Source organism: Stigmatopora nigra, unplaced genomic scaffold (genome assembly GCF_051989575.1).
Source record: "Stigmatopora nigra isolate UIUO_SnigA unplaced genomic scaffold, RoL_Snig_1.1 HiC_scaffold_27, whole genome shotgun sequence".
NCBI lineage: Eukaryota > Metazoa > Chordata > Actinopteri > Syngnathiformes > Syngnathidae > Stigmatopora > Stigmatopora nigra.
The window spans coordinates 1,360,790-1,378,050 of NW_027551606.1; the positions used below are offsets into that span (position 1 = coordinate 1,360,790).

Below are 17,261 nucleotides of genomic sequence, written 5' to 3' on the forward strand. Positions count from 1 at the left end.
TTCACCAACCCTAAGTCTGTTTCGTGTTTTGACCACAAAGTTTCTGGAAAATGTTTTAGCACGTTGTTGGGTTTATTCTGTAATACTATTACAGTGATCCCTCGCTACATCGCGCTTCAGCTATTGCGTGCGCTGAGCTTTGCAGATTTTTTTGGGGAAAAAAAATAAAGATATTAAATTTAAATGATAAATTACATCATCTTACAAGGTGTGGAAACAAAATATTCAATTAGAATTAGTAATTTCATCATTTTATACATTTTCAAACACAAAAAAATGTGCGCAAAGCATCATGGGGGATCACGGCAGCATCACGCCCGCATCACGGCCGCATCACGGCCGCATCACGGGCATAAACGCGCAAGCTGATTGCTCCCTGAATGTACTCGACTCCCCATTGGCCCATTCACGACGGAAGCCCAAGCTTCTCCCGATGCCCTTTCTCAGTCCACGCTTATCTCGTGCTGTACAGTACGCTTCTCGCCAAGTTAAGCGCAAAAGTTTTGTGAAGCCCTTCGTGGTGCCTCCCAAACGCTCTCCATCCCTTGGTGCTTCTAGTGAGCCGAAGAAAAAGCGAAAGATGTTGACAATTACCGAAAAAGTGAGTTTATTGGACAAGTTGAGAGCAGGAAGTAGCTACGCTAGCGTAGCTCGACATTGCGGCCTGAATGAATCCACGGTGCGGTACATAAAAAAAGGAGAAGAACATCCGCACAACTGCTGCGACATCTTTCACGAAAGATGCCAAAAGGGTTGTGAACACCCAGAATAAAGTCATGGTGTGAATGGAAAATGCACTGGTTATTTGGATCTGTGATTGTAGAGCGAAGCAAATCAGCCTGGACAGAAACTTAATCCGTAGTAAGGCTAAATCTTTGTTCGACGCCATGGTGCATGCGAGTGGTGACGACGACGTCAGCGATCTGGACCAGGAAGAAGACGTCGACGAAGGTGATCCTCTGCCCGGTGCCTCAAGCCAGACTAACCCACGACCACGTACAGCTTTCACTGCCAGCAAAGGCTGGCTTGAGAGGTTTAAGCGGCGAGTCGGACTAAGGAATGTGTCGCTGCATGGAGATGCAGCCTCTGCAGACGGAGCAGCAGCGAGGCGCTATGTTGAGGGTGTGTTTCCGGGATTGATAGAAGAAAATGGCTATGTCCCGGAGCAAGTCTTCAACATGGATGAAACTGGACTCTACTGGAAGAGGATGCCGTCCCGAACCTTTCTCTTCAAGGATGAACTCCAGAAGACAGGTTTCAAAGCCCACAAGGATTGAGTGACTCTGCTCTTGTGTGGCAATGCAGCAGGATTCATGCTGAGGCCTGGCCTGATCTACAGGTCACTGAATCCTCGCGCGTTGAAGAATAAGAACAGGGCCTTGCTGCCAGTCTACTGGATGTCCAACAAAACAGCATGGATCACCAAGGCCCTCACACATGACTGGTTCTTCAACTCATTCGTTCCGCAGGTAAAACTTTACCTGGCCGAAAAGGGACTGCCCTTCAAAGTGGTTCTACTCATGGACTGTGCAGGAGGAGATGTAGCTAATTTGCACCATGAAGGGGTGCAGGTGGAGTTCCTTCCCCCCAACACCCCTACCCTCATCCAGCCCATGGATCAGGGGGTTATCAGGGCCTTCAAAGCCCTCTACACCAAGGCGACAATGGAGGGTCTCATCTCCTCCATTGAAGAGCCCGACGAGACCTTCAACATGAAGTCCTACGAGGTGGACTACAACATAGCCACGTGTCTAACCAACATTCAGAATGCCCTAAAGGGCATGAAAGAACAGACACTTATCTCCAGCTGGAGGAAATTGTGGCCACATAAAATCACTGAGGACTATGAGGGCTTCACTCCCAACAAAATTCAGCACTCAGCCGTTGATAATGCTGTCAGGTTGGCTCGGTTGGTGCAGACCGAGGCTTCTCAGACATGACGGCTGATGAGATTACAAATCTCATCGACTCTCACTCAGACCCACTGACAGAGGAGGACCTACAGGAGATGACCAAGTCGGCGAGTGGGGAGGAAGAGGACCCTGCTGCCGACGACGAGGGTGACGAAGCTGACGAAGGTGGCCTTACTTTGCATAATTTGCAGGACCTCTTTAATACTGCCAAAGACCTCCAAAGAAAGGCCAAAGAAATGGACGATAACATGGTGAGGGCAGTCGAGTTCAGCAATCGCATCGATGAGGTCATGGCTGTTTACAGGCGCATCCTCACCGACCCAAAAAAAAACAACGTTCACAACTCCCATACCAATGTTTCTTACGTGCCAAAGAACTGTGGGAGATCCATCCGGACTGCTATGATGTTTTTGAATTTCTGCTATGATGTTTTTGAATTTCTGAGTTTTCTGAATAAAAGTTTACATTTATTACATTTGAGGTGATTTTTTATATGCACCAACATAACACCTGCATTCTAATGTGGAATATAACACCTGAATGAACAGCATATTAGCCTGGTGGTGGTTTTGTGCACGTGTTATACGTTTCCATAAGCGTTTTTGATGGCGCCCGCCTACTTCGCGGATATGCAGCTAATGCGGTGGGGTCCGGTCCCCATTAACCGCGATAAGCGAGGGATCACTGTATATATATGTGTGTATTTAATAATTTCTTTGTTAAATCATTCTTCCAATTGTTGGAAGAGTGCTGGGGGTCGTAACCAGTCATCTAGTTCTCTCACAAGGACTGTTTATCTGGCATCTCACCCAGTGTCGGGCTCCGAGGATTGTTGATCTGGGTTTGCAGCAAAGGTCGTCAAGGACTCTTGCTACTATCAGATAGATATCTATCACTTCCAGGAACACTCGCATAGTGTTCCTACATCGTGACGTACTTTGCGCTTCTTTATTTAATTGTTGTCAAATGAAGGTGTGATTGTTTTAATTCAAATGAATTTTGTTTTTAGTTTCCTCTGTTTATCATTGTTAAATACCTTAATTGTTATTATAGTTACAGATGTTGTTTTTGCTTATGGATGTTGGATTAATATATAACCTTGTAATTGTTTTGATTCGTGGCTTTAAAGCCGTACGACAAATGATTGTTCGAGGAGATACTTTGGAGATAAGGAGGAAGTCTTGATGTATATCCTCTTATAAGGTTATCAGAGATGCAATCTATTTAATTAAATGTCAATAATTGAATAAGATGTCTGCCTGCAGTGATTGATAATTATATCAGAAGGGTAATTATTAATGAACCTATCACATGTGTTGCTTTAAATCATTCTAACTTCCGCTGATCTTCGACATCTGCTGCATATCATGTGGACCGACGATAACTTCTCTTTGTCTTGAGATCTTATAATTTTTGCACATAATCTTTATCCTAGTCCCATCTGGGGCCACAGGAATTATCAGATTCTCCGTCGCCTAACAAATTACCTGTGATGTGTTTTTCATCATTGATCCCAAAGTTCTGGACATAAAACCTTCATTCACCAACAAACTTGTAGCTTAAGGAATTTGTGCAAGGATGTACTTTTCTTATTTGTGGACGGCCTGAAGCACTGGGTCAGATATAGCCCATATCCAGTATACTTTTGCCAGTGCTGCCTGAATAATCATTTGAAAATGTTCCCTGGGTTTGTCACCTGTTACTCCCTCTGGCGTGCAGCAAATATTTACATTTAGTAATCCCTCTTCCACCGTTTCGTCAACATATACAAATACTGCACTTCCATTTGTGAGCTTGCGTGCCAACAAATAAGGGGAGAGTGGAAAAAAGTAAATGGAAAAACAGATTTTGAAGAGGGTGAACATTTAACCACGAGAAGGTATGTCTGGTTAAATCACATGCATAGAGATATTTTGTTGATTGCAAGGACAAGAAATGTTTTGTCAATCCCCAGTAATAAATCTCGAAGTAATGTGTGCGACTTACAAGCAAATATCCCCTGAACTGGTTGTAGATAATTGCTGTCATTAGGTTCATTAGGAAATAAGTTCCTGGTAGGAAACAAAGGAGATAATTTTAGAAAATAAAAAATAATATTTTCACTGACAGTGACAAAGGTAAACTCTTACCAATTACGCTGAAAGAGACAAAGAAAATGGCATATCCTCTGTTTAGGGAGTAAGCAGGAATCATCACTGTATTAAAGAACATTAGTACATAATTAAATACAAGGTAATTAACCATACAAAAAAATAGATAATGTAGTTCACAGTCTTGTATATCATCTCTAACTGCTGTACCATCTGGATTGTTTGCTGTCGTAAGCAGCACCAGCAGGGAAGTCAGAGAAGTGGGCAGGTTTCGAAAATATACTTTCCATTCTTCATTCTTAAGTGGATCCTGAACACAACCACAGCAGGGAACAAAGGGAGTACTTAATGTGGCATGTCAATATGTGACTCATTGGTTTAGAGGAATCAAGACACAAGAAACAACTAAAAGGAAACAACCAAAGCCCCTCCTCCACTGCAAGATTTCGTACAAAAAATTTCCAACACATCAACAAGGGCTGGCTCTAGAGGTGACTGTACACTGTGGTTCCCTTCAAAAAAAGTTCTGTCAGCCAAAGCACCTTCTCCGTCCATGCCACTGATAGCTGGAACTCAACACCAATTAACATACATGAACTCCCGTCTCTGAATGTCTTTGCCAATCATCTTAAAACTTGGCTGATCATCTTAAAACTTGGCTGATGGACAATTGTGATGACGGCGCTGTCTAAAATTGTACAAGGTGTGTGTTTGTCTAGTGCAGTAGTTCTTAATCTTATTGGTGCTACCGAACCCCACCAGTTTCATATGGGCATTCACCGAACCCTAATTTAGCGTGAAGCAAGCAGGGGGGGCTATGTATAAATATATATATATATATATATATATATATATATATATATATATATATATATATATATATATATATATATATATATATATATATATATATATATATATATATATATATATATATATATATATATATATATATATATATATATATATATATATATATATATATATATATATATATATATATATATATATATATATATATATATATATATATATATATATATATATATATATATATATATATATATATATATATATATATATATATATATATATATATATATATATATATATATATATGTATGTATATGTATATGTATATGTATATATATATATATATATATATATATATATATATATATATATATATATATATATATATATATATATATGTATATGTATATATTGGAGGTGGTTAACGCTTGCAAATGAGAAAATTATGCTTTAAAAAAACTAGTTTTCTAAATAATTATAACATTCGAACTTTCTAAATTTTTTGAAATGGAGCTGAAATTAAGTTTTGGAGTTGATTGAACATAGTCAACAGAATTTGTTAATAATTGACAAAAGAGAAAACAAAAACCAATGTAGTTCTCCAACTAAGTCAACATCATTTATCTTAAAAGGCGAGTTGTCTGTTTAGTGATATCTAACAATTTTCTATGCTGTTTCATTCAATACACAGGTGGAAGTCAGTAAAGGGTTTAGCTAATCATACCTACAAGAACTAACCTCAGTTTTAGGGAACAACAACATACCAATCATAGTAAAGAGGCAGAGGTGAAGTGCCAACAGCAAAATGACACTGCAGAAACAACAAACAAGAGAAGGCTGTTAGAAAGAGTTTTTTGGTACTGTACAATACACTTACCACAATTATTTAAAAAGAATGTATAACAAATGTACGTTATAGTTTGTCTGTTTTATTTTTAGTTCCAAACAACTCAATAACACTTATTATTGTTTTACAGAATAAAATGTCTGGTGCGAGTGCTCAATCAATCATATATATATATATATATATATATATATATATATATATATATATATATATATATATATATATATATATATATATATATATATATATATATATATATATATATATATATATATATATATATATATATATATATATATATATATATATATATATATATATATATATATATATATATATATATATATATATATATATATATATATATATATATATATATATATATATATATATATATATATATATATATATATATATATATATATATATATATATATATAGATAGATAGATAGATAGATATATATATATATATATATATATATATATATATATATATATATATATATATATATATATATATATATATATATATATATATATATATATATATATATATATATATATATATATATATATATATATATATATATATATATATATATATATATATATATATATATATATATATATATATATATATATATATATATATATATATATATATATATATATATATATATATATATATATATATATATATATATATATATATATATATATATATATATATATATATATATATATATATATATATATATATATATATATATATATATATATATATATATATATATATATATATATATATATATATATATATATATATATGTATTTACATGTGTATATACAAGTATTAACATGTGCATATACATGTATATACATGTATATACACGTGTATATACATTTATACATAAGGACCAAATTCACACTGGGTGGATAGCTGCTTTAACGCCACAACATAATCTGACACAGACTTGTTTTATTTCTGATTCCATTTTTAAATTTGAATCACTTCGCGATCACCAGCGGTTTCGGTTTGTAATGTGAGGATAATTTTCCGATTAGCACATCATATGAGAGACAACCTGGCTTCTCTGGAATGCAGAGGTTTTTTAGCAGACCATGAGCTTCTGCACCTATTACCGACAGGAAAACGTTGGCGTGTTTACGTCCTCCACTTCGTTTATAATCATCCATTGCTCAAACATCTTCAAGTAGGACTCAAATTTTTCTTGACCATCCTTGTACTCGCCGAGATTTCCAATGAACCTGGCCATGGTTCATCGCCGCCATTACCTTAGCAACTCTTACTAATGCTAGTTTGCAAAGTCCCTTTACCTCCGTGTAACACCTTAGTTTCCGCGAACTGAAACTGACAATCCCTACCGGATTGAAAGGGACCCCATTCAATCCAATCCAATCCTCATTGCCACTGTGATAGCTTTGCACAAGTATATCACTGTTAATATATCCATAACAGCATAAACGATGGAGCCCACTTGCATATGTGCCGTAGCCTGTTCATTGCAGCTGTCAGACAGCTTTTTAAGACATATCATCATCCGGTATTTATGAAAACCGATCTCAACAAGACCGCTTTGGCTAAAATCCAGATAAACTCGTAGGCTGGTAGCCAACGACACTACTGTCATCGATCGTTACTATTGTCACGGTATACCAGCAAAAATTATCCTCAATGGTATTTATTTTTTAGCGGTGCGTATGGCAATATCGATAAAGGATGACATGCGCATGCGTAGATATACATAGAATAAATATCGTGGAAGCAAGCATGGAGGAGCCACCTAGTAAGAAACGAGTCACCGCGAGTAAACATGCGTCGTACGGTGTTTGTACGTTTTTTGGGGGTTTGTACGGGGAATAATAATCATTTATAAGGGCAGTTATCGGCAGAGGTTGACAGGTATGCATGATGTCACAACGCTATTTTCTAGCAATGTCATCGTGTCATGGGGCCATCAACTTAGTTTTTTTGCATTTCAAAACCGGCTCATATGTGAGTAAATAAGGTACATTTTTTTATTGAATTTCATTCATAGACGTTAAAAAAATGCATTTAGCGTTTTCTTTCTGTTTACTTTTTCTCTATTTTGAAATAAATTACTCTATCGGCCGCATTGTCTTGCGCCATGATGTCACGGCCGCCATTGTGCCATGATGTCATCCTGTCATGGCGCTGTCAACCAGCAGATTCATGGATGTCATGTTTTTATACACATATACGCCATACCATCAATTCAGTCATCCTTTTGTTGTCCGACATAAGTGGCTTATATGCGAGTAAATAAGGTAGTTATACTGTCTGTGTTGGATTGGTTGGAACAAAAATCTGTACACACAGCGGCCCTCATCAAGATTAGAGAGGCCTGTAATTGTCAACATGGTTAAACCTCAACCTAGAGAGACAGAATGTGTAAAAAAAAAACTGAATATCACATTTTTAAAAATAAGTATTTGGTCACCCACAAAGAAGCAAGATTTCTGGCTGTCAAAGAGGTGTAATTTCTAAGGAGGTTTCCACTTGGAGCATGTATTAATAACATCTGTTTTAACTCATTATCGGTAAAATATACACCTGTCCACAACCTCAGTCTCTCACACTCCAAACTCCACTATGGCCAAGACCAAAGAGTTGTCGCAGGACACCAGGGATAAAATTGTAGACCTGCACCAGGCTGGAAAGACTGAATCTACAATAGGTAAACGCTTAGTGTAAAGAAATTAACTGTGGGAGCAATTATTAGAAAATGGAAGACCTACAAGATCACTAATAATCTCCCACAATCTGGGGCTCCATGCAAGTTCTCACCCCGTGGCGAAAGAATGATAAAAAGAACTGTTAGGGTTATTAATCTTATATTATTATATATTTGCTTTGCTTTATTTAGGTTTATTTATGTTACATTATTATGTATTAGCTTGCAATGAAGCTTTATTTAATTTATTAACATTAAAAAAAGTCCTTTTTAGTACATCTGCTTGCAACCATGATAAACAATGGGAAGGTCACCCCCCCTGCTGCTGGACTTCTCAAAACTATTGTTCACACCGAAACATTGAGCTCCCTTGGGATCCGGAGGACTTTCAATCGTTTTCAGAAACATCGACTTCTGAAAGTGGTTCACATTGAAGAATATGACATATTTTACTCATTTATTTTACTGTAGCTCTTTCATTTTTGATATTACTATTGTAGGATTAAACTCTGGTTCTTAACCCAATTACAATATGAACAAATATTACAGCAGGAGTCTATTTATCTTTGGGTTACGCCAAATAAAATATCTGAATAGTGTGAACAACATCCAGTACAATGTCCAAAAAAGAAATTGGATTCGCAATGAAGGAACAGGTGGCAGCCACCAGTCTCATGACTTTCCAGGACCGCAAAGCAGTTGATATGCTTCTGACAGTTTATGTGCTCTTGATGGAGCAGGCGGTGTATGCAATGTTTGCATAAATGTTGCAATGGGTCCCTAACAAGAGCCATTGAAGGCCTGCAAACAAAGAGGCACTCTGGAATGAAACTGTCCACCTTCTGGTAGACTGGTGGGATAAGGCCTTCGGCAAATATAAAAAAATTGGCATTCACTGAGGTGATATAAATGGCTGTTTTGTCTAAAACTTTGACAGTACTTCTTATTAGACAGCCTACTGTTAATAATATTGATGTCCAGGATTATGCAAATTATTAAAATGAGTTGAACAAAAATGATTTTGTTCTTCCTTTCTCAGGCCAGATATGCAAGTAAGGTGAATTCTGGTAAAGATCGAGACAACGGGAAGTTCACTATCCCCATGCAGCTGGATTTCTCAAAACTATTGTTCACACCGAAACATCGAGCTCCCTTGGGATCCGGAGGACTTTCAATAATTTTGAGAAACTCGACATCGGAAAGTGGTTCACATCAAACTCCCTTGGGAAGATACGGTGGTCTTTCAATTGTTATGAGAAACATGGACTTCTTCATGACTGGCTCACACAAGCTCTCTCGGGAAGATCCTGCAGACCTTTAATTCTTTTGAGAACTGAGATGCATGTTGTAAAACTTCATGTAAATAAAATGCGAGAGAGGCGGCTGACGGCAGAATGATCTAGGACGAGTCAGGATCGATTCTCTCTTGCAAGACACCGCTTATGAGTCAAATGTCTGTTTTATTCGTGCGTGCATATGGGAATAACTATTGGTCTCCAGATCTAAAGGCCATAGAAAATCTGTGGAGGGAGTTAAAAGTCCATGTTGCCCAAAGGCAGCCCCAAAACATAACTGAATGGGCCAACATACCAGCAATAGTGTGTGAAAAGCTTGTGAAAAGTGACAGAAAATGTTTGGCCTCCGTTATTGCCAACAAAGTGTATATAACAAAGAATTGAAATGAACTTTTGGTATTGACCAAACACTTATTTTCCACCACGATTTGCAAATAATTGTTTTTTTAAATCTAAAAATGTGATTTTCAGTTTTTTTCCCACATTCTGTCTCTCATCGTTGAGGTTTGCCCATGTTGACAATTACCAGCCTCTCTAATCTTTTCGAGTAGGATAACTTGCACAATTGGTGGTTGACTAAACACTTAATTGCCCCACTGTACATGAAGGGGGACTCTGCCGTGCGTTTACAGCAGACCCTCAGAAAACGTTTGCGTTTGCCGGGCCACAATGGCATCCTCCCCCACATCAGAGCCAACTCACCACCGCTCCTCTCTTTACCAGAGTACTCTCAAGACATGTGGCCGCATGGCCGATGACATGACCACAAAGTCAAAAACAGTTTAAAGGTCTTCTGAGTCATGATTTGTGTGGTCCTCACCTTGGACATGTTTGCCATGGGTGGCCCTATCATAGGCAGAAGCCCCTAAACAACATAGCTCCAAGGATCTTTGGGAAACACACACCATCACACAAAGGTGATAACTCATCAGGCGAGTGAAGCTTGTATAATGGAATAATTGTCGTAACATTACAACTTTTTACTCCCTTATTTAAAATTTATGACTACCTAGCAGACAATTTCCCCTGGCACAATAGTGTGGACCGAGGGATAAAATAGCTTCATGGCGGCTTTGATTGTACAATGGCACATAATTTCAGAAACAATATCTGAAGCAAATGTTATCAACCCTTAGTATGTTGTAAGCATTTTTTTGGTCAGATTTTTTTTTTTTTGGTCAATGTTGAAAGACTAGATAAAGGCAAAAATGTACTCTTTATAAGTGAGGGAAACCAAGTACCTGGCAATCTCTGGCAGAGTTCTCTTGATGCATTTCAGTGTTTTTTTCATCAAGGACGATTGTTGCAAAAGGAAGAATGGTCGAAAAAGGCGTCGAACTCTCAATTTCTGAAATGAGGTAATTTTTAATGGGGTATTTAAAAAGATAATGAGAAGAAATCAGAAAATGACCTGTGAATAAAAATTGGAAAATCATTAAAAAATACACAGCCTGTACTGTTTTACTTGACCAAATGAGTAAGGATCTCCTGATGTGCACAATTTTCTCTAAAAGTCAACCACTTGCAACAATTATTTCATAACAAATATTCCATTATCGTCAGTTTATAAGAGCCATTGCATTTCAAACATTTCATCCACAAATGACACCTGCTCATATGACAGTCACCCCGAATATACAATAATGTCAAGTCTGTTCCAAAGTCTCTGAGAGCTGTGTATAGCTGACACAGAACAAGTGTGCTAGTGTGTATTTTATCTCTAATTTACTTAAAACCTTTAAGATAACTGTCCCAAATTTTTAGGTACCTAAAGAATAGTATACTACATTTTCACAAATATAAGGCACCCTCAAACATCTCAAATGTTCGCTAAAAAGAATGGGGCACTTGACAAGACTGGGTGTTTTTTCTCACGTGTCACTGGGACTCCTGATCGATGATGCCTTGCGTGCCCATTAGAAAAAACAAGTTTGACAAATCAAGATATATGGAGTCCCACAACAATGACTCGGACAATGACATACGACAGTAATTCAATAAAGAACGCATGCCCTCTGTATGCGTTTAATACAGAATATATACATACAGTGGGGCAAATAAGTATTTAATCAACCAATTGTGCAAGTTATCATACTTGAAAAGACTAGAGAGGCCTGTAATTGTCAACATGGGTTTACCTCAACCATGAGAGACGGACTGTGGAAAAAACAACAGAAGATCACATTGTTTGATTTTTAAAGAATGTATTTTCAAATCAAGGTGGAAAATAAGTATTTGGCCTCTGAAATCTTTTCAAAAAGGACAACTTGCACAATTGGTGGTTGACTAAGTCCTTATTTGCCCCACTGTGTGTGCAGAACTTGTGAAGAACATCATGTCATGGCTCTCTTGAGTTTCCAGTTATTTTCACAACTCTGATTTTTCTCTGAAAGAGTGATTGGAACAGATACTTCTTTGTCACAAAAAAAAATCATGAAGTTTGGTTCTTTTATGACTTTATTATGGGTGAACAGAAAAAAAAAGTGATGAAATCTGCTGGGTCAAAAATATACATACAGCAGCGCTAATATTTGGTAATATGTACCTTGGACATTTTCACTTCAGTTAGGCGCTTTTGGTAGCCATCCACAAGCTTCTGGCAAGCTTCTGTGTCAGGCCTCAGACCAGACGGGTGGCTGGTTGTGCCTGTCACCCTATCACAGGTCCAGCCCCAAATGCCAGAGTGATGCTAGGTGCGAGTCATTAGCCAGCAAAGGCCACCAGGAACTTGACCTTGCTGCTGGATCGTCTTATCAGTTCACTGTTAGGTCCCCCTCTCGAGTTTACCCCTTGCCTGGCTTGTTGATCTACGACCTCTTGTTTTGCACCCAGGATTCCGACCACGCTTTGCCCCACGACCAAGGATCACGGACCACGGACCACGGATCACGGACCACGGATCACGGACCACGGATCACGGATCACGGACCATGGACAACGACTTCGCCTTTGTCCTTGTACCCTCCACGCTGGACTTCACGACGGACTTCAAGGCTACCGACCTTGCTTCTACTACTAACGACTCGCCTATGCTATCTCCTCTTGTGCTTGCCTGTCTCTTGGACAATTCTATTAATGATTCGAAAAGACCAGACTCTCAGCCCTTGCCTGCTTTGGGGTCCTCTGTAAGATTAGACAAAGTCTCTTTGCAAATACTTGTTCATATTCTATTCGTTTTTGTAAGTATAACAGCATCGTAGTTAATAAGTTAATGACTGACATGTCAGCATAAACATCCAACTGTCTGTCTGAATAATCAATCTTAGTCTTGTGATTGGGTTGACATGTCAGGACAAATACTCAACTGTCCGACACTGATCAATTACTTTTTGCCCTGCAAATGACTGAAACGTATCTGTCCAAAGTCCTAGTGACAACTGTCAGTTTTGCCTGTATTTAAGACACACTCACTGGTCATTCGACTAGAGTTGCAAGAACATCGCGCTGAACAGGACTCTCTTAGAGCTGTCACTCTCCACTTTGCAGTTTCCGTAATAAACCTATTTCCTAATTTAAATTGATCTCACTCTTTCTTGACCTGCTCCTGAAGTTGTATTTTCAGACCTATCATCCTTCTTCCCTGATCATAACATTCTGGTTGAATCGTTGACCACTCCTCTTGACAGAATTGGTGCAGTTCAGTTAAACTTGTTGGCTCTCTGACATAGACTTGTTTCTTCAGCATTGTTCACAAATTGTCAATGGGGTTTAAGTCAGGAATTTGGGGAGGCCATTCGAAAAACCTTATTTCTAGTTTGATTTAGCCATTCAATTACCACTTTTGATGTGTTTGGGGTCATTGTCCTGTTGGAACACCCAACTACGCCCAAGACCCAATCTTCGGGCTGATGACTTAAGTTATCTTGAAGAATTTGAAGGTAATCCTCCTTCTTCTTCTGCAACAGTTCCAATGGCAGCAAAACAGCCCCACGGCATAATACTACCACCACCATACTTGAACGTAGCCATGGTGTGCTTGGAGTTAAAGGCCTCACCTTTTCTCCTCCAAACATATTGCAGGGCATTGTGGCCAAACAGCTCAATTTTTGTTTTGGCAGCCTCTCAGTCCATGGAGATGCAAAACACGCTTGACTGTGGACACTGAAACCTGTTTTCCAGCAGCTTCTAATTCTTGGCAGATTCACTTTTTGGTGATTGTCGGTTGAATCTTCACCCTTCTCGCGGCGCGACCATAACACATCAGGAATGGATTTGGACCCAGTCGCGGGTAAGCAGGGGAGAGGCTTCAAAGCAACAACTTCAATAACTTAGAAGGGATTTTACAAAACAACAAGGACTTGTGAAACAGAACACGAAACCAAAATGGAAACAGGAGAACCAGTGGTATTGAAGACAAAGGTAGTGTTGCTGCATGGCTATTGAACCAACACATTGACATCCAGGAATATGCAAGAGTTTGCAGGAACGATCCGACAATGATACTATAACTAATTGGTGTTTAAATACAAACTCAGGAAGTAATCAACAGAATGATTCCAGCTGCTCTGCCTTTACGGCAAGCCTGGAGGGACAAATGGCCGCTACTGACAGTATCTCCCCTCTATGGGACGGATTCTAGACGTCTTAATGCCGAGTCTCCATAAAAAGCGATAATGAGGTGGGTGGGAACCTTTATAACCGTCCGGGGGGCATCCGCGCCAGCCTGTGAAGAGACGAGGGAGGGGCCAGTCCAGCGGGCGTCCTCGCCGGCTTGATCATCTCAGGCGGGGATGAGTCGGCTTACAGAGATGAGGTCGACAAACTGTCTCTTTGGTGCTCGGTGAACAATCTTACACTAAATACCATGAAGACTAAAGAAATAATCCTGGACTTTCGCAAGCTCAGCACAGACCTGGCCCCCTTCCTCATAAACGGAGTATGTGTAGACAGGGTCCAGTCCTTCAAATTCCTGGGAGTCTATGTCACGGATAGGCTCTCCTGGTCTACAAACACCACAGTGGTAGTGAAGAAGGCCCAGAAACTACTCCACTTTCTCAGGGTACTGAGGAGGAACAAATTGGACACCAAGCTTCTGGCAACCTTCTACAGAGCCACTGTGGAGAGCATCCTGGCATACTGCGTTACAGTGTGGTATGCTGGAAGCACTGCAGCAGACAAAAAAGCCATGCAGAGGGTGATTAACACTGCCCAGAAGATCGTCGGCTGCTCTCTGCCATCACTGGAAGATATTGCCAACCCCCGGTACCTCAGCAGAGCCGGGATTATTGTTGGGGACCCATACCATCCTGGACACGGCCTGCTCCAGTTGCTTCCATCTGGCAGACGCTACAGGTCCTACAAAGCACACGGACAAACAGGCTCAAGGACAGCTTTTTCCCAAGAGCCATCAGGACTCTGAACCTGCAGTAACACGAGACGACAACACAAATCTCTTCTATGGAATAAATTTGCAGTGAGGTAACAGGAAGGTCGTGGATCTGCCTTCTACAGGCTGACTGAGGGAGGGTAAGTAAGAAGACAGTGAGAGCTAAGTGATACATTTTATTCTTGTTGGCATCGCTGTGGCAACTTGCAGTCGCCGGATTGATAGCGCTCAAGAGGTGATGCGGTGTTTCCATCATGGCGGAGTGCTAACAAGTCTGAATATGTCATTTAATGGGTCTTACCTGGGAAGGCGAACTTGTGGAGAAGCACTATCCAATTTCGTCATACGCAGCTGGGTATGATGACAATTAGGCTTTTTGTCAAGTCAATGATGACGACAATGCCTATGTCTGATTGTATTTATATATTTTTTATTATATATATATATATATATATATATATATATATATATATATATATATATATATATATATATATATATATATATATATATATATATATATATATATATATATATATATATATATATATATATATATATATATATATATATATATATATATATATATATATATATATATATATATATATATATATATATATATATATATATATATATATATATATATATATATATATATATTACTCATTTTCAGTAAATGATGTTAGATGAAATTATTTATATGGTGTTGTTATTAATTTTAAAAAAAGATACACTAAGAAGATTGCACAGTAAAGGCACGATATCAAAGTATGTGGTTTGTAATTCTCACCTCATCACAGATCATGCTGATGGACAAGACCCAATCAAGGATGGAGACTATGATGACAATAGTATAGCTAATCAGCCATTTGTTCTTCCGGAATTCATTCCAGCCAATCAAATAGCTCTGATAACCGACCAGAAGAATAGATGCAGGTTTATGTTGTGTATTGTTTTATATGTTGTTTCAAAACATGTTTGAATTGATATACCTTAACAGCAAGATCAAGAATAAAGATGATAAGACACATTATCTCAATGCTTTCGGTCAGCCCACAAGGAGGTTCCCAGGGTGAAGAGCGATATCGAGAGTCTGAAGTAACAGAAAGGGAAGATGGGTGCTCCACAAAAGCCAGCAACAGCACCACAGCAATGGTCAGGCCTAAGCCCCTGCATGGATATAAATATTAAAATACATAGAAATAAATTAATGAGTACCTGGTATAATTTTGACTCTGCCAAAAGACAAAATACATACATACATAGGATATGTTAAAAATGATTAAAAACAAGGTAGAAAAGTGCTTTAGGAAATGTGAATTATTTTTCTCAACTTGGTCATGGTCAGATCAAATGAGAAATGATTGAAATAATAAATAAAACATTGAGCATTACAGTAATTTTTGGACAAAGAAACTACTAATTGCCTTGGGGGTGCTGAAGCAAACTTGAGGGCAGAAAATGGGTTTTTGCTATGTTGTTGTGCTTGCAGCATATTCTGAATATGGGGTCTTGGAAAAATATTGTGATGTAGTTGGATATCAGAAGAGGGGTTAATTTAACTGTTTAATGGTTGTCTTCCCTAAAAAGCAATGTATTTGGGCACAGGAAAAAAGAGGCGACGTTTCAAGTGGTGACTCGCTGGTTTGTAAACAGAAAATAAGAATGCTGCTTTCGCAGCAAGAGAGGATGTCATAGTTAGTGGCTTATGGCGTTTTCTGTTTGGACTTTTCAGAGCAATACATGGTCTGCAAGGAATGCAAGGTTTTGTGAATGCTTTCGCATTCATTTTTTGGGTTTTAAACAGAAATGTATATTAAGGTGATAGAAAATCTGTTTAGTAAAAGGTTGATTTGGTAAAAAGCTTTGGATTTGGGAATAGAGCAAAATAGTCATTTTTGAGCAATTGTGGATTTCAAAGGGCTCCTAGTTAAAGGAAACTAGATTGTGGAGGATAAAATAATATTAATACTATTTTTGAATAGTTTGATTGTTCAAAATACTTTAATCCAGGAGGTTGGCTGGATAAGAAAAGGCGAGGATGGAAAAATTTACAATATTATGGTATATCGGTGACAATTTGATGGTCTTTAATTAAACATTGAAAATTGTAATTAGGAAATGTCTAGCAAAAAGTTGATTTCTCTAATTTAATTGTTGTATATTTTTATATTGGTGACAGGGAGCTATGGAAAATGACTTGTCTTAAGTAAACATCGCATGAGGTGATTTGCAAAGTATATTTTAGGTATTGAG

The 17,261-nt window shown here is 38.1% G+C and overlaps 1 protein-coding gene across 4 annotated transcripts in view; it reads right to left on the reverse strand.

The window, feature by feature from the left end:
* The window catches only part of tpcn2 (two pore segment channel 2), a 95,907-nt gene that overhangs the window by 67,641 nt on the left and 11,005 nt on the right, over positions 1 to 17,261 (reverse strand). For all 4 annotated transcript variants that reach the window (XM_077711710.1, XM_077711711.1, XM_077711709.1 and 1 more), the window contains exons 2-8: positions 15,998 to 16,175; positions 15,796 to 15,912; positions 10,918 to 11,024; positions 5,555 to 5,627; positions 4,214 to 4,313; positions 4,043 to 4,108; positions 3,900 to 3,964 (exon numbers count right to left, since the gene is read on the reverse strand). In XM_077711710.1, the coding sequence (XP_077567836.1) occupies positions 3,900 to 3,964; positions 4,043 to 4,108; positions 4,214 to 4,313; positions 5,555 to 5,627; positions 10,918 to 11,024; positions 15,796 to 15,912; positions 15,998 to 16,036 (567 nt within the window). In that variant the 5' untranslated portion in view covers positions 16,037 to 16,175. The remainder of the gene's footprint in view (positions 1 to 3,899; positions 3,965 to 4,042; positions 4,109 to 4,213; positions 4,314 to 5,554; positions 5,628 to 10,917; positions 11,025 to 15,795; positions 15,913 to 15,997; positions 16,176 to 17,261) is intronic.